This window comes from Felis catus, chromosome B1, assembly GCF_018350175.1.
Source record: "Felis catus isolate Fca126 chromosome B1, F.catus_Fca126_mat1.0, whole genome shotgun sequence".
Lineage (NCBI taxonomy): Eukaryota > Metazoa > Chordata > Mammalia > Carnivora > Felidae > Felis > Felis catus.
Window position 1 is genome coordinate 113,148,007 of NC_058371.1, and position 18,359 is coordinate 113,166,365.

Below are 18,359 nucleotides of genomic sequence, written 5' to 3' on the forward strand. Positions count from 1 at the left end.
TAAAATACTGCAGATTTTAAATGTCCATTATTTAAACAGTATCACATTATCATACTATGCTTAATGGTTATTTCAAACAACAAATACATGAGTCTATAAATGCATTTCACATTCAACAGTTTTTTTATTGAGTGCCTACTATGTACCAAGCAACATGCAGTTATGTGCTAAGAATACATCAAAGAGCAAGCATACAGCTATCAATAGCCATTTCAGTTAAGCAAGACAATAAGTTTTACAGATCTGCTGTGCAATACTGTAGTCACAGTTAGCAATACTATATTGTACACTTAAAAACTGGTTGAGAGGGTAGATTGCATGCTGTGTTCTTGCCACTATGAAGTAAATTTCAGACAAAATAGGAACAAAAGAACAAAACACAAAAAACCCACTCTGATTAAATTAAGTCTAGTGGCAAATATATGGAAATATATATACAGAAAAATGTTAATTGAAAATGCAGAATACATAATAATATACAGAAATTATATTGCTATATAAAGTAAATATGTGCATCAACTAATGTGATTTAGAAGCAAGTGTTTAATATTCATTTGATTATTTTTGTTAAATAGTATGTTCATATTTGCATTAAAATTTTAAGAGTGAAATGCTAAAAATGTTTTCCGTCTAGTTCCATCTAGGAACATCCAACACCTCATTTCTGTAATTTACTTACTGAAGACTATTTATTATTATTAATTTATTTCAATATTAAAATAATGGCTACTTCTAGTCTAATGGAGGACCCAGGCAAGTTACTTGGTCATTGATACAGTGTAATGAATGCCATGATTGGGAGAAATAGAATGGGCCTTAATCTCATGGGCCTAGCTTCATCAAAGGAGATGGACATAAGTTTACATAAAGGGCATAAAGAAACATTCACTACAGTAGCCATCCCACAAATAGAAGAAATAGGAGAAACACTTGAGGCATTTAGGGTCTAATAGGACAATAATCTATGTATCTGATCTAAACACGATCATATTTAAAATAAAACTAAACCATTGGAGAAAAAAGTAAATAAAAAAACTTTGATACTGTGTGCTTTTTCTCTTATTTCACTTTCTTCCAGAAGTCAGTGGGTTTTGAGATACATCCATTGGTAAAATACTTGTGACGGGCATAGGTTGGCGATTCTCACATTTGAACATGGCAAACATCGCCTTCCGAAATCTACAGTAAAAAAGGGGAAATCTGGCATTATCCTCTAATGATTTGGAACTATTAAAGCATTTTCAAATATGGCTAAGATGTCTCTACTGCTAATTGACATCTCCAAATAAATTTCTGCCTCCAACTTTAAAAGCATTCATAGGGGCACCTGGGTGGCGCAGTCGGTTAAGCGTCCGACTTCAGCCAGGTCACGATCTCGCGGTCCGTGAGTTCGAGCCCCGCGTCGGGCTCTGGGCTGATGGCTCAGAGCCTGGAGCCTGTTTGCGATTCTGTGTCTCCCTCTCTCTCTGCCCCTCCCCCGTTCATGCTCTGTCTCTCTCTGTCCCAAAAATAAATAAAAAACATTGAAAAAAAATTTAAAAGCATTCATAAATGTATAAGGTATATGGTACAGTTAAAGACCAGTTTTACACCACTGATTATAAATATTGAAGGCATTTAATACAAATCAATAATTATGCCTGTTTAAGATGACACTTCTAATGTCAATTACAGTTTACTTGAACCAAGGATGTGTGTTTCATGCATTTGTTCTTCTGAACAAAGGCCAGTTGAAATTAAGGGGAGCTTGAAAATGACTAATCTTTCCAAAAGAACTACCAATAGGCTCTGAATTTAAAATGTGTTCTTGGGGAGCCTGGGTGGCTCAGTCGGTTAAACCTCTGACTGTTGATTTCAGCTCAAGTCGTGATCTCACAGTTCGTGAAATAAAGCCCTGCATCAGGCTCAACGCTGACAGCGAGAAGCCTACTTGAGATTCTTTCTCTGACTTTCCCCTGCTAACTTATGCATGCATGTGCACCCTTTCTCTCAAAATAAATAAAAATGTGTTCGTTATTCTTATGTGGTCTGTTTGCTCTTAAAAGTTTTTATGTTTCCCTGTATTCCTGTAGCTAAAGCTGCTCTACCAAACATGTGCCTAAATAACGTAAGTTTAATAGAAGCCTCGCTGGCATTCCAGGATCAAATTACCTGACCTCTACTGAGATTTTTCTTATCAAATATTTAAGGACAATAAATTAGTTATTCCACCTTTCTGCAGTAACAGGAAATAAAATAATCTAAGCTTCACAGAGGAAATATTGCTGAGTCCCAACAAGGGGGGAGAGGGGAGAGTGGGGGATTCTTTATTATCCTGAATGACTACCCACCCCTGAAGTCCTTTTATTTTAGCACTGGGTTTTTCTCTTGCATCTGAATGTCTTCTGTTCTAATATACAACTATGCTACCCACTTACAGAGTTCAACGTTGTCTTCTTCACCTTGTCCCTTTTCTGGTAACAGAACCACTCTTTTCTTTGGAAAATCAATTCCATGTATTTTGGGTGGGGTAACCACGAGAACTAAGTTGAGCCCACTAACAACTTTCCAGCAGCTTTTCGATCAGGGAGCCGTCTGAGACGAAACTCGAATTTGGAAAAGCTTAGATGGTAGAACTTGGGTCTTGTGTTGCTGTGATCATCTCACCTCCATGTGGGAAGAGGCTCTCACAGAACTGGAGCTCTAGGCATTTAAGGGCCTAGATGCTTCTCCAGTTGCATGAGCCAAATAATTTTTACACTAGTTTGAAGTGAATTTCTGTCACTCTCCAACCCCCCTAAATTTTTTTTAACATTCTTTCTATATCTGTTTTTTTTAAAGCATTTTAGACATTACTTACTTTTTATTAGCAACCACATAAATACAGGGATTGTAGAATGTAGAAGATTTTGCAAATAGTGGAGCTATGATGGCCATTGAGGGAGGGATCTTCTTTGGGTCACCAAAAGAAGCCCATAAGCACACGATGGAATAAGGGGACCACGCCACCAGAAACATAAATATCATTATCACAGACATCTGTAAAATAAATCAGTATTTGGCAAACCCAATATCTAAAATATTGAAATTTTTAAAATTTTTTAATGTTTATTTTTGAGAGAGAGAGAGAACAGGAAAGGGGCAGAGAGAGAGGGAGAGAGAAAGAAGACAGAGAATCTGAAACAGGCTCCAGGCTCCAAGCCATCAGCAAAGAACCTGATGTGGGGCTCAAACTCACGAACTGTGAGATCGTGACCTGAGCTGAAGTCGGATGCTAAACTGGCTGAGCCACCCAGGCACCCCAAAAACTGAATTTTTCCAAACCTCATTGTACTTTGCTTATGTGCCTGAAGTCCTTTATGATAACAAGAACTTGTTAAATGAGTAAAATGTTATACAGATGTAAAGGATGTTCTCTTTATCTGGGAAAGGAAGAATACAAAAGCTGGCTTTGATGAAAGGCACATGAAAACCCACTCTTAACCCATTTCTAATAATTGTGCTATGGACTGCTGGCATTGTGCTTTTTCCTCTCACTCTCATTATTTGCTAATCTAAAAACTAACTTTCTCACTTTCTCAGTTCAATCTTGAAAAGACAAAAGTCCTATATTGAGTTCACTGTATTGTAATACAGAAGCTCCACATAGACGTACAGTGCAGATAGTTTTGTAACGCAGCTCCCTTGCATCTCCTTTATATAAAAAATTATAATTTTTACATTGTTCCTTACTGATTGTCCACTAAAATGATAGAAAGAGGTTTAAAAAGATCTAAACCCTTAAGGCCTGAGAATCACAGATTAGACAACAGCCTTGTAAAAATTAAAACTGAATAACCACTGGGCAAGCAGCAAATTATTTATCAGACACAAGAATAATTTAAAAATAAATTTAAAAAACTTTTAAAAGTACCATCAGTGAGGGAACATGAAATAGAGACTAATCCATTACGCAGAACTTCAGAAAGTCCCTGGAATTGGAGGTAACAGCTAGCTCTGAATGTAGGGCAGCACATGGAACTTAAAATAGCAGAACTCATCGAAATCTGCAAAAACAGACAAACTTCTGAATCCCCTTACCATTCTACCATGCAACTGCCCCATCCTCTCCCCAGAAGAATCCCAGAGCTTCAGTCTAAGAGGTAGGAAACTATAGGATCTTGGGCTTAGCAGAGAGCTGGAGCACTGTAAGAAAGAGGGGTGCTGCATGCTGTCTGTCCCCTCCCTGCTCTGAGCCATGAGAATCTGGGAAACAGACTTGTGCTTCCCACTAAGGAACATGAAAGAATCTCCTTGGGAACTGACCAGCCCAGAAGAAAATACCTGGAGATACAGAGTGTCAGAAATTCCCCCCAAGGAAACATCCCAGTGAGGAGCATGTCCAGAGCTCACAATCAGCTTTTTAGTGTATCACTTTTAAATATGCAGGAGACAGTCGCTGATCACCAGATACTGAGGAAACAAACTGACAGGCAGAGACAAAAATGGTGTGTGTGTGTGTGTGTGTGTGTGTGTGTGTGTGTGTGTGTATCTATCTAATGTATATATATAAATTATATACATATATATGTACATAAACACACACACCCATAGAAAGAATGAAACTTTGCCATTTGCAACATGGATGGACCCAGAGGGTATTATATTATGCTAAGTGAAATAAGTCAGACAGAGAAAGACAAATAACCATATGATTCCACCTATATGTGGAATCTAAGAAACAAAACCAAATGAACAAACAGACAGACAGAAATAGACTCATCAATATGGAAAGCGTGGTTGCCAGAGGGGAGGAACATAGGGGATGAGTAAAATAGGTGAGGAGAATTAAGAGGTACAAACTTCCAGTTATAAAATAAATAAGTCATAGAGGTGAAAGTACAGCATAGGGAACATAGTCAATAATATTATAATGACATTTAATGGTGACAGATAGTAACTACAATTATTGTGGTGAACATTGTATCATGTAGAGAATCATTGAATCACTATGTTGTACACCTGAAACTAATATAACATTGTATGCCAACTATACTTCAATGATAATTCTTTTTTTTAAAAAAGATACCAAAAAATGATGCAGAAATTCAGGGGAAACAAAAAAATATGTGATGAACAGAAATGAGAGAAGATAGATATCCATAAAACAAGAAGAGGGGGCTATTGAAAAGGAGTAGAGGGTGTAAACTAATTCTTTTTATCTATAAAAATGGGCTTTCTCCTATGCCCTATCTATAAAAGAGAGGAGAATTTTTAAAATGCAATAGAAAAGTTGAACAATGTGATTAGCCAGGATTGGGGTACTGAGATGAGTCATGCAAGGGCAGGGTGAGATCCTATCTTTATTTAAATTTTATATTTTGTTCAGTGAGTTTCTGACATTAATTTTGATTTTTTTTTTTTTTAAATGCTACATTAACTGGAGCATCTGGGTGGCTCAGTCAGTTAAGCATCGGACTTCGGCTCAGGTCACGATCTCACGGTTGGTGAGTTTGAGCCCCGTGTCAGGCTCTGTGCTGACAGCTTGGAGCCTGGAGCTTGCTTGGGATTCTGTGTCTCCCTCTGTACACCTCCCCCACACTCACTGTGTGTCTCTGTCTCAAAAATAAATAAGCATTAAAAAAAATAATAAAAATACATTAACTACTTTGTGTGTTGGGGGAGGGGGGGATTACTGAGTTTTGTGGTGCCTGATTAAATTTTGCACCCAAGTCTTGAGCCTCATTTTTCTCACCCAACCCCAGACATAGACATGGTTGAAGAAATCTCTCAGAAAGAAACAAACGGAAACAAAGCCCAAGACAGAGACAACATAGGAGAGAAAATGTAAGAAAATTGGAAGGTAAATCCAGGAAATTTAATATTAAAAAAAAAAAGGACTTCCAGAAAAAGAGAACAGGAAAAACAAAACAGAGAGAGGAAATCGCCAGAGAAATAATACAAGAAGTCTCCCAGAAGGGGAGGACCTGAGTCTTCATATTGAAAGAACTCACCAAGTACCCAGCACATGGTGAATAAAGAGCCCCATCAAGGCACATCTGCATGAAATTCCAGAAAATTGGAGACACAGAAATGATCCTGCAAGCTTCCAGAGAGAATGCATAGATCACTACAAAGGGACTGTCACAAGCATGCTGTCAGCCTTTGTAATAGCAACACCGGAAGGTGGGAAGCTATAGGGCAATGCTTTCAAAACTCTTTGAAAATCGTTTTCTACTTAAAATTCCATACAAGGCAAACAGTCAAATATAATCATAGAATTAAGACATTTTTCAGGCAACAAAATCTTTAAAAAATATACCTCCCTATAATCTCGGAAATCTACTTGAGAATGTGTTCCACCAAATGAGAGAGTAACCAAGAAAAAGGAAGATACGCAAGCCAGAAAACAGGTGATTCAACCCAGGAAAGAGGCCAAAGGCATTCCCAGTTGGTGATAAAGAGATCTGAGGATGCTGGCAGTGGTCTTAGAGAAGGGCCAGTGTAGAGCGGGACACTTGGAAGTGCCAGGAGGGACTGTTCCAAAAAAAAAAAAAAAAAGGATAAAGTCAATTAGTCTCTGATGCATTTGAAAATATTGAGAGGAGATTGGCACTTCTGGTAGGGAGTTAAGAGATGAATTGGCAATAGGTATACAGAACAGTAACCATAACTATGGTGGTGGGGAGGGTAGGACAGATGCGGAGCAGAAGAGGGGACAGAGAAGAGGAGGGAGGAAGAAAGGAAGGAATGAATTATTAACCCCAAAAGAAAAAAAATTTGTTTAAAAAAATACAAATCACAGAACCTTACAGAGGTCTGCACTAAACAAAATTTAGGTAGTTAGGATAATGTAAAATAATGTAACCAAATATTAACATTATACTGACAGGATGAGGAAAAAAGGTTGGGGTAGAGGAGTGGGAAAGATGATATAAGAGAGATAAATTCTCATTGTCCATAGTGGGAAATCAAGAGTAATAGCAAATAAAAATATCCAAAACAGCAGATAAACACATCATTTAGAAATATGGAGGCAGGGGCGCCTGGGGGCTCAGTCGGTTAAGCATCTGACTTGGGCTCAGGTCATGATCTAATGGTTCATGGGTTCGAAACCCCACGTGGGGCTCTGTGCTGACAGCTCAGAGCCTGGAGCCTGCTTTGGATTCTCTGTGTCCCTCTCTCTGCCCCTCCACCACTCGCGCTCTGCCTCTCTCTGTCTCTCTCAAAAAATGAATAAATATTAAAAGAAAGAAAGAAATATAAAGGCAAACAAGAAAAAGAGCCAGGGAATAAGAATCAGGTGTTGGGGAGAGGTGATTATAATATAGACCACATTATGTGTAAAAGCTCCATTGCAAAAACATTTTAAGGATTTTAATCTTACCTTTGTCACATCTACCTGATTTGACCAATCTCTGTTGAGGTATCCAGTGCAGTTACTAGTATCATGACATTTAATGGTTTGAGTGACATGGTAATAACAGTAAAACATCACTGTCAAGGGTACAATAAAATTTATCGCAATAACTGTCATCGTGAAAGAAACAAAAGATCTGAAAACAAGAAAAGGGAATCATTAAATCACTACTTGTTTAAAGTGCTAAGTAGGGCAAAGGAAATAGGACAATATTAAAAATAATACTAGCACTGTTAAACAGTCACTGTATTATTAAATAGCTTAGGAAGGATATTTAACTAATTCCTTTAGACTAGGAGTTGGCAAAGTGTAGCCTACAGGCCACACCCAGCTTTGTCATCTGTCTTTGTAAATTAAATGTTATTGGAACTACATTCATTTATATACTGTCTATGGCTGCTTTCACAGGCAGGCTTGAACAATTATAACAGAGACAGTCTTGTCTGTAAAGCATAAAAATATTTACTATTGCCCCTTTACAGAAAAATCTTAAATTTAGATTCAGAAATTTTCTACTTGTTTTTCTGAGTAGTCTTTCGTTTTCTTTAATAAACGAAGTTACCCTCTTTTTCCTGGTAAATACAGAGAAGCAAAACTAACAAACAAGCGAATCCTTACAGTGACTGCTTTTGCTGTGTAATTTCAGCTTTATCACCAGACCATCTTGAAAAGATAGTAGGGACTCAGCCTGGGCTTCCCGCGGAGCTGCATGCTGTCTAGCGATCTTAACACTCCCTTTTCCCTTTTGGATTCTATCTCTGAGTTACAAATACCGAAAGGGTGCTTCTGTGCCCACTTTGGTGCCACGGGAGAGGATGTAAAAGGGTAAGGGGAACAAGGGAGCTGGATGGCCTTTACTTGCAAACAAGAGTAATTCAATGCTGGATTCACACGTCACCACCAAGGAAGCACTTTGCCACACTCTGATTGGAAAACATCTGACCTGACCTTAAATTTGAAATGGTGAGAAAATGTCTACATTAGAAGTATTTGATTATAAAGTGTAAATGTGTCTCTTACGCATCATTTTTCCTCCAGTTTATGGTACAAGTAGCCCCAGTAGGATCTGGGGCATAACTAGCCCACCCTATGATAGGCATCAAAGCCCAAAAGAGACCATTGAGCCAGGCCCCCAGAATCATGCTGATGTAAGTGTTGGTGGTCATTCTTCTTCCTATTAACAAACAGATGAAATATTAGCATCATTTGCCAGTGATGAATTCATACCTCCACTTTGTTTTTTACTAACTATTCAAATTTGTTGTCAAGTAGATTCTTTGCAAAGCACTTTAATTCATTCAGAGTCCTATCTATGTGAATTTATATTCAGAAAAGAAAATGGCATTTAAGCCAAAACCTGAATGATAAAAAGGGTCAGCCAGAGGACAAGCAGGGAGAAACACTTTCCAGGCCTAGGGAAACAGCATTTACAAAGATCCCAAAGTGGGAAAGGCCTTGTCCAGTACTCCAAAGTGAGAGGCCCTAGCCAAAGCTGGAAAGATAGCCAGGGGCCAGACCACACAGGCCCTTGGAGGCTGTGCTATGAAATTTGGATTTTATTGTAATTACAATAGGAAATCATTGAAACTTTTGAACAAGGATTCTCAGACAAATAAGACTGACCATGATTACAATTCATTACACACACACACACACACACACACACACACACACACACATATGCATGTGTGTATATGTATACATACACAAACACACACACATATATAACATGTATATGTATATATATACATATATAACATGTATATGTATATATATACATATATGTGTGTGTGTGTATATATATATATATGGGTTGTTTTTTTTTTACATTTATATTTTTTTTTTCAACGTTTATTTATTTTTGCGACAGAGAGAGACAGAGCATGAACGGGGGAGGGGTAGAGAGAGAGGGAGACACAGAATCGGAAACAGGCTCCAGGCTCTGAGCCATCAGCCCAGAGCCCGACGCAGGGCTCGAACTCACGGACCGCGAGATCGCGACCTGGTTGAAGTCGGACACTCAACCAACTGCGCCACCCAGGCGCCCCTACATTTATATTTTAAAGTAAATGTGTGTTAAGTGGTACTTAGGCAGGAAGTACCTTCCATTGAGGAAGTTGAGAGAAGTACTATACCTGAGTTAGGACTGCAGATGGTCAGGTATCGATCCATAGCCACAACAGTGAGTAATCCAATACTTGCCATTCCAAAAAAGATATTCAACCCAGCATAAATCTAAAAATCAAAATCGGAAAGAACCCACTATTCCACATGCCCTCCCAAGAGATATTTACATTCTTATTCCAGTGTTAGAATATATTTTACATACATTGAATGTTTTTTATTTTAATAATTTTAAAATACATTTTCCATTGTCATATTGTAACTGGCTTATTAAAGGCATTTATGGAAAGTGCTTTAGGACTTCACTAATTAAAATAAACTTAAAATTTTAAGACTTAAAGTAATACTTCTATACAACATATTCTATTAACAGAGTAAAAAACAAACTATAAATTAGGTACAATGCATATAACCAACAAAATACTGGTGTTTACAAGGTAGACAATTCAACAAGGGGAAAAGACAAACAGAAAAATGAGTGATTCACACAAGAGGGAATCTGAATATTTATGACATAAGATATAAACCACAATATGTATTCAAAGAAGTGCAAATTGTAAGATACCATTTAGACACATAAAAATGATGAAAAAAAAAATTAGAAGTCTGACAGTCCCAAGCATTAGGGAGAATGTGGAATCATAGAAGTTCTCCTACTTGGCATAACCAATTTTGGAGAGCAATTTGGGCACATCTAGTGAAGGTGAAGATGAATATTCTCTACAACCCTCTCCTGAGAAATATATTTAAAGAAACTCTCACATATTGTAGGAGACATGAATAAGAATGTTCATTGAAGCCTTGTTGGTGAAAGAAGAACATGGGGGATAAATACTCAATAACAGAAAAATAAGTACATTCGGGTATGTTCATAAAATGGAATATCATGTAGCAGTTAAATTGAGTACATCCAACAACACGGATAAACCTCAAAAACATGAAGATTGTATAACACAAACAATACATCATTTATACAGAATTTAAAATATCCATGCAGTTTAGTTTATGCACACCTAAATATGTACTAAGATAGAAAAACATTCATGCGAAAGAAGGAAATATGATTGGGTATGGTGTGTAATGGCCTTCAACAGTATTTTTCAAGTTTTATATCTTTAAAAGGAAAACAACCTGAAGCACATATTGCAAAACCTTAAGATCTGACAAAACTAGGTGGTACACACATGAGTATTCATTATTCTCTATTACATTGTATTCTCTATTTTATAATTTTTAAAATAGTAAACTTTTTAAAATAGTAAACTGATTTTAAAAATCAGGCCAAAAGTCATGTCTGCCTACTAGGATATGCAAATTAATATTTATATATTTTCTTGCCAGTAAAATTAATAGTAGATATAATTAATAGCAACTCCATTGGAGGACTTTCCATAGGGGAAAAAACCTGATAGCTTAACTGTATTACTTAGATATTATGATATTGTCATTAAATATTTTATTGTTTCAAATGAAAATAGGATATTTCTTTTTGAATACACAAATTTTTACTTTTCTTCTCTAGCTGAATGCTAATTTTTTTTTGTTTTTTCCTTTGGGTTGGGGAAATTTCGAAAACATAATAATTGCTACCAAGGTCATTTCTCTTATTCAAGAATATATTTCCCAGTCACTCCTGAAGTTCTTTTCAGTAAGAGCGCTTTATCTATTATCCTATGTGATCTTATTTGATTGAAACCTGTGGGAATTTTTTTAGACATTTAAATTTACATCGCTTTAATCTATTTTATTTTCCTTTCATTCCAAAGGATCTCCAATACCTGACATCCTGCATATCCAAATTTCCAACTTCCATACAGATCTGAAGCTGCAGACATGGGATATCCAATGCTACTGACCCCTATGTCAGTAACAGCCAGGTTAATGATAATTGCATTTGTGGGAGTCCGAAGTTCTTTGTACTTAATGAAGATGCCCAGAACTATTATGTTGCTGAGAATACTTATCATACCTGAGAACACATACAAAAAAAAATCATTTTTTAATTTGAGTGTTTAAAAGTAGTATCAAAATTAAATATTTAAGCCCCTTCAAATAGCAAATCCATTTTAATTCATTCATTTCAGGAGCTTCAACTGTTCTTAAAACTGTAATATCTTCACAGCCTTTTTGTGCAATAGAAATAATAAAATAACAAATAATTTACCAATTGCATAAATAGCACTGAAGGCTGGTTAATCACTCTCCCCTTGAAATTGCTCCTTTATCTTTCATAATACCACCCCTGCTGATTTTTAAGATATATGTATGACCATACTATCTCTTTTGGCAGTCTAACTTCCTCCTCCTCCTTCCTGAGGCCTGAAGCTTTCTCTCTCTCAAGTTTCCTTTCTCGAGCCTCAACTATGATTCTGTCCTAACAGCTCTTCTGTCTCGTTCCAGCCCTGACCCATGCTCCAGTTCCATATCCCTTTTCCTTCAACTCATTGTCATTAAACATTTATTAGGGATCTATCATGTATAAGATCAGATGATTGTTCCAATATTTCTTGAAATTCATCATGTTCAAATCAAAGCATCCAACACACACACTCACTCACACACATCTGTAGAATGCACACTGTAAGGTTTGCCTATCCAAAAAGGAAGTCAAGCTGGCTTTTAAGTACATTGAGAAGCTTCACAGGTGATAACACGCTAGTCAAATTTCCACAAACTAGGATCTGATTCTTAGCCTTGCAGGTCCCAAAACTCATTGTTGTCAATGCCCTGGAACAGGCTGGACTCAGGTAGATAGATGACTGAAATTCATAATCAGAATGGCCGTGTATTAATATACAATAAGCAATATTGTTGAGTGGACCAGACACGTATGTTAGCCCAATTAACAACCTACATGCTGCAAAGGATGTGTAAATATCCCAGATGTGGGTCATACCAGGTCCTAACAGTGGGGATGGGGAAGTAGATTTTGGCTGAGAGAGGCTAGAGCCATTACCAGATTCCTGGGGGCTAAAAGAGGGGTAAGCAACAATACAGAGTTGTATTCACCATTATGAAGAGTACAACTGGTGCGCAGTCCCCAGCAATTCTAATGAGGGAAGGTTTTCAAGCACCAACACACAAAAGTATCAGCTGGGGAAGAACTTCTTGGCACCCTCATCCAAAACTTCCTTTTAGCATCCTGTCACGCTAAGCTTCCAGATTCCCATTCTTTCCCTTCCTTGCTGGGGCAGAATAAGCTTGCTACAACATAGAATTAATGTTTCTTCTCAGAACTTTCAATACTCTCCACTGGCTGTAGGATAAAAGCCCACATGTCCCAACCTGATATTCCAGTTTTTGCCTTAATTGGTTTTCACTTTCTTTAAGCAAATTTCCTCACTTATCAAAATAAGCCCTCCATTCTAGTTATTTATCAAATACACAAGGCTTGTTGTAAATTTTGACTCCAATTTCTTCCACTTGGAACAACGTACTTTTTTCCTGTACCTATTCAATCAAATGCTACCTATCCTTCGAAGTTCTATTCAAGCCCAGTTCTGCCCTAGGGCCTTCCCCTACCCACAGTATACTCTCTTCTCTAAATTCCCAAAGTGCTTGCTTAGATTATATATTATTAATCTTATGTGATGATATATTCTTTAACGTTTATATATTCCTAGTCTTCCCATCTAGATTTCAGGCTCCTAACGACTCCTGTGTTCTATGAGTATGTGGCATATAGATTTATTTAATAAACAGACCACAACTAAAATTCATATTGTTCCATTTCTATTATTCCTGCAAAGCATAAGTAAGGCATAGTGATAGCAAATTTGATGATTCTTTGGCTGTATTTTTATTTTTTTAAGATTTAAAAAAATTTTGTTTGTTTATTTATTTTTGAGAGAGACAGAGTGCAAGCGGCAGAGGGGCAGAGGGAGAAGGAGACAGAATTTGCAGCAGGTTCTGGGCTCCGAGCTGTCAGCACAGAGCCCACCGTGGGGCTTGAACCCACAAACTGCAAGATCATGACCTGAGCCGAAGTTGGACGCTTAACCAACTAAGCCACCCAATGCACCCCTTAAGATTTTATTTTTAAGTTATCTCTACACCCAACGTGGAACTGGAACTCACAACCCTGAGATCAAAGGCAACATGCTGTGCCCAATGAGCCAGCCAAGGGCCCGCTCTTTGGCTCTATTTTTTGCATCAAGTATTATAGCATGCATACAAGAAATACTGCAAAAAGTAATGAATCGAAGAATCTTTCTAAGCTAATTATAAATTTGATGTTTTAAAAGTTCAGATAAAACATAGTACAGTAAGTTGTTGCCTACCAAGTACACAGCCAGAATAGAGTTAACTATTCTGGGGAGGTCTTAGATATGATGGGGGATATGCGGTAAACAAGTTGGCCCTTTATTTGCTCAGCAGCTATCTCAAGCTCTCTGCTCTATTTCTCAAACTGCGGATATTTTCTAAGGAGTAGATAATAATAGATCATTTAATAGTTCAGTCTACATTAATTCCCCCTTGGCTTCTGTGGCTTTCTTTCAATCTCTTTGGTAGATCTTACTTAATCTATACCTGGCCTTTATTTCTCCATCTCTCTTATTAAATATGTGCATTGTCCAAGTTTCTGTACCAGACCCTTTCTTTTCACATTCAGTACATAATCTTGAGTGATTTCATACATATCCAAGTCTATATGCTGATCCTTTCCAGATCAATCTCATAAAATTCAAACCCACGTGTCCAGCTTTTTACTGGACATCTCTCAAACTGAACCCAGAGACTTTTCTCCTCCTGCCTCAAACCTATTCCTCCCCAGGTGTTTTCCTATCTTGGTGAATAGCTTCACCATCTAACCAGGAGCCCCAAACAGAAACCTTGTCATCTTTGATATCCCCTCTCCTTCTCCTTCAATTGCCACACCCAACCATCAATTCTAACTTTTGGCTCTTGAGTGTGTCTATTTCTTTCTATCCCCATTGCCACTTGTCCCTCCTCAGGATCCTTCTTAATCTTAATCACACAGGGGCCTCCTATGTGGACTCTTAGCTACTAATACATAGCACATTTCTAAAATGCAAGTGGAATCACATTATTCAATGACTCATCACCCTTATGACTTAGGTGATTCTTCATTACCTGATACACAACCTCCTCTGCAGCCTAGTATCTCTTGCCCTTCACTTTACAATTCATTCATAATGAATTTATTTCACATCTTTAATTTACCATGCCCTCTTGCCTCCCAGCCTTACCTGGATTAAGAGACAGTACTCAAGTTGATAAAAGTTTATAAGGGAAATATTAAATTGAAAATTAAAAACGAAGGGACCTGGGTGGCTGAGTCGGTTGTGCATCCAACCCTTGATTTCAGCTCAGGTTGTGATCTCATGGTTTGTGGGTTCAAGCCCTGTGTTGGGCTCTGCACTGACAGCATGGAGCCTACTTGGGATTCTCTCTCACCCCTTCTCTCTCTGCCCCACCCATCCATGTGCACTTTCTCTCAAAATAATTTTTTTTTAAAAGAAAAAATTAAAAACAAAAAATCTAAATAAGTTCTTGGTAAAAGTAACAAATGAAATAAATGCTTTATTCTCATAGCTTTTTTGGTTTGGGTTTGGAAAGATGAGTAGGTTTTATTAAATTAGGGGACCTAAAGAACAATAAATCTTTCAACAGAAGCATGAAGAGGTTAGATATGCTCCCTTCAGTTTATCTGAAAACCACAACCAAATAACACATACTCATCGTATTCCTTAATAAAACTGACCCTTGGGGGCACCTCGGTGGCTCAATCAGTTAATTGTCCAATACTTGATTTCAGCTCAGGTCATGATCTCACGGTTTGTGGGTTCAAGCCCTGCATTGGGCTCTGCACTGACAGCCCGGAGCCTGTTTGGGATTCTCTCTCTCCCTCTCTCTGTCCCTCCTCAGCTCCCACATGTGCTCTTCCTCTCTCTCAAAATAAATAAATGAATTTTAAAAATTAAAAATTTTAAAATTAAAGAAACAATGACTTTTGAGGTTAGATGTGAGGGCTCTAGAACCAAAATGTCTGACTTCAAATCCTGGTGTATCTACTTAGTAGATTTGTGTGTTGGGCAAGTTACTTAAACACTTTGTCTGTATAAACAGGGAAGATAAAACTAAGTCACTGACTGACTTCGTATAAGGATGAATTATTCTATACGAGTAATTATTTAGAATAGTGCAAAAATTCAAATAACAGTAGCGGTAGTTGGTAGTGGTGGTCATCTTTGTAGTTGTAGTAAGATTGCTGTTATTGTTACTGCTATGAGCACAAGAACCAGAGAGAACAATTTCTTAACAAGAAATTGTCTTTGTATGCTATTGTTTGTAAACAGATCAAAAAAGATAGCTTTTCTTGATCATCTACAAAAAACTAACTAAACCAAAGGTTTGTATACCAAGTATTTCCATGTAATTGTGACGATTTTCTCTTTAATTAGCATATTGTTTTCTCATATTGTTTCAACCACAAAAAAAAAAAAAAAAAAAAAAAAATCAAAAAGAAACTAGAACTTGTCCAGTCAGTACTTATCATACAGAGGTATTCAAATGAACAAGCTAGCATAGTACTAAAATTTACAAAAATTATCTGAGGAACCATAATTTCTAACACTAAAGTAATTGTGAATTATAGGGGAACTAAGCAATTATAAAGAATAAACTGAGTACCATAGGATTTGTTATACTTTTCACTCCACTTTTGAATATATTCGAACATTTTCAAATGTCAATACAAAAAATGATAACAACCCAAGGTACAGTTACTTCTAAAACTCATTACTGAGCATAGAGTTGAAAATGAAGTTACTGCTTAGTATAAAATTTATACAATTCAACCTCTACCTAAAAAAGATGAGACAACTTCTATTGTCATTCCCCCATCCCTCTTTTTCAGTAAACACCTTTATCTTAATCCAATATACATCAGTGACTGTGTGCGTGTGAGGAGAAAGAAACACATGTGTCCAACATCTACTGTATGTGTCGTTTAAGTCACTCAGTTTTACTCTTCACAACAATCATGACAAGTATCTTATTCTTAACCTGTTTTCAGATAAGAAAATGGAAGAACACAAAGCTGAGGGAATTTGCTCACTGTTGCATAGATACTAAAGGATGAGATCCAAAGTGCAAGAGTTTTCCAATACAGCATTCTGGGAATGAGCTGAATTTCCACCTTGTCTTCAACAACAATACAGTCTGCTCTCTTTTTTTACAACTTTCATTTTCTTTCCGGGACCTTAATTAGATTTCCAGGATCTTAATTAGATTCCACCACCAAAGACAAGACGATACAGAGGATGTGTGAGAATAGTAAATGACCTAAAAATACTTTTTTGCCATGGTACACACTCTTCCCCAATAAAGCCTTAATTTGACAATGTAATAACCAAATATACGGATGATTATTAAAAAATTATTCATTTTATAGAAAACTTTTCTCAACCGTACTTCACCACTGTCACATTATTTATCAGGATTCAAAATAACTTATGGCATTAACCACCCTTAACAATGCCTTCATTTATCCTTCCATCCATGTTCTCTCACTCTACAGCCAGGAAACGGGGCAAGTAGTATCATCCCTATTGCCCACATGAGCACCCCAACTCAGAAAAGATAAAGGACTTGAAACATCTCTGATCCCATACTTTTTCTACTGACTTATGCTGAAAAACTGTTTTTCTTCACCCATTTGAAAGAAAAATAACAGTTAATGGAGTAAACATCCATACCTGCTGTGATCAAGTAAGCTGCAACAATATTGTGTTCAGTCTGTGAAAAGACCGAGCCATCTTCATTTTTAGAGTCTGAACTGTTGTCTAAGTTATTCCTTAGCATTTTGGAGGGAAGAAGTTGAGACAGCCTTCATAATGAGTGTTCAATGATTATAAAATGTTTTAAGAGTCGATGAAGAAGAATTTTCAGAACCAATCATTTCCACTCAAAGACCTCAGAGAAGGGCCTTTTCATAGAGGCCCTCCCTTAACAAATTTAATTGGGCTAGTGAAAGGATTTTAATTCCCAGAACAAGGCAAAAGCTTATTAGCAAAATACAGAGAAATAACAAGCACCACGCATTTTAAACAATTTGGGCATCAGCTTAGTATCTAAGGAGATTATCAAGTGCACACATCCCATTCAAACAATAAACATACTCAAAAATCAGTGTGGGAGCTGACTTAACTGATTGCTGCTGGAAATTAGTCCTGAAATTAAGAACCAGCTTTGGTCACCTAAAACTATTCAGGTTAAGGACCCTACTTTCTGTTGAGCTATTCGAGTTTTTCCATTTCAGTTTCTTTTTCCAGAACAATTTGAATAATCAGACATAAAGAAGCAGTCTCCCTCCATCCTTCCAAATCTCACTCCCCTAAAGGTAGTAGTAATATTTTTTTGGTGTACATCTTCTCTAATATATATTCATACTAGGATTTGAGGTTTCTCCCACTTTTTTTTTTTTCTTTTAAGCAAAAAGGGGTAGATATGCATATATAAAATCATTCTGTAACATATTTTCCCCTAAAGCCAGATCATAAATTCCAGGTCAATAAACCTAAGTCTAACCTATTAATAGCTTATATTTCATAGCATTGATATATTTTACAATCCACCTCACTTAATTTACCCTATGCTTTGGTATGCACAAGTAATTATCTAATAATAAAAGTCACAGAATATATCAGCAAAGTATCTGGATTCAGTCATTCATCTTAAGAAATACAGGACAATTTTGGGGCGCCTGGGTGGCGCAGTCGGTTAAGCGTCCGACTTCAGCCAGGTCACGATCTCGCGGTGCGCGAGTTCGAGCCCCGCATCGGGCTCTGGGCTGATGGCTCAGAGCCTGGAGCCTGTTTCCGATTCTGTGTCT

The 18,359-nt window shown here is 37.1% G+C and overlaps 1 protein-coding gene and 1 long non-coding RNA gene across 9 annotated transcripts in view; one reads left to right on the forward strand and one right to left on the reverse strand.

The window, feature by feature from the left end:
- LOC109499029 overlaps positions 1-16,874 on the forward strand; it is a 59,857-nt gene extending 42,983 nt beyond the window's left edge. For all 8 annotated transcript variants that reach the window (XR_006596870.1, XR_006596868.1, XR_002156134.3 and 5 more), the window contains 2 exons: positions 11,269-11,379; positions 16,542-16,874. This is a non-coding gene — a long non-coding RNA (uncharacterized LOC109499029). The remainder of the gene's footprint in view (positions 1-11,268; positions 11,380-16,541) is intronic.
- Positions 101-18,166, reverse strand: RRH (retinal pigment epithelium-derived rhodopsin homolog). Its single transcript, XM_003985084.4, has 7 exons — positions 17,224-18,166; positions 11,281-11,471; positions 9,514-9,613; positions 8,399-8,552; positions 7,346-7,514; positions 2,840-3,018; positions 101-1,179 (listed from the first exon to the last, which is right to left on the reverse strand). The coding sequence occupies exons 1-7, from the start codon at positions 17,327-17,329 to the stop codon at positions 1,065-1,067; spliced, it is 1,014 nt and encodes a 337-aa protein (XP_003985133.1). The 5' UTR covers positions 17,330-18,166; the 3' UTR covers positions 101-1,064.
- Positions 18,167-18,359: the final 193 nt, after the last annotated feature.

Coding starts and splice junctions, on each gene's coding strand:
- RRH (XM_003985084.4), bottom strand. CDS start 17,329: ATGCTAAGGAATAACTTAGACAACAGTTCAGACTCTAAAAATGAAGAT. Junction 7,515..8,398: donor AACTGGAGGAAAAATGATGC/GTAAGAGACACA, acceptor TCTTGTTTTCAG/ATCTTTTGTTTCTTTCACGA. Junction 1,180..2,839: donor TATGTGGTTGCTAATAAAAA/GTAAGTAATGTC, acceptor TTTTTACTGTAG/ATTTCGGAAGGCGATGTTTG.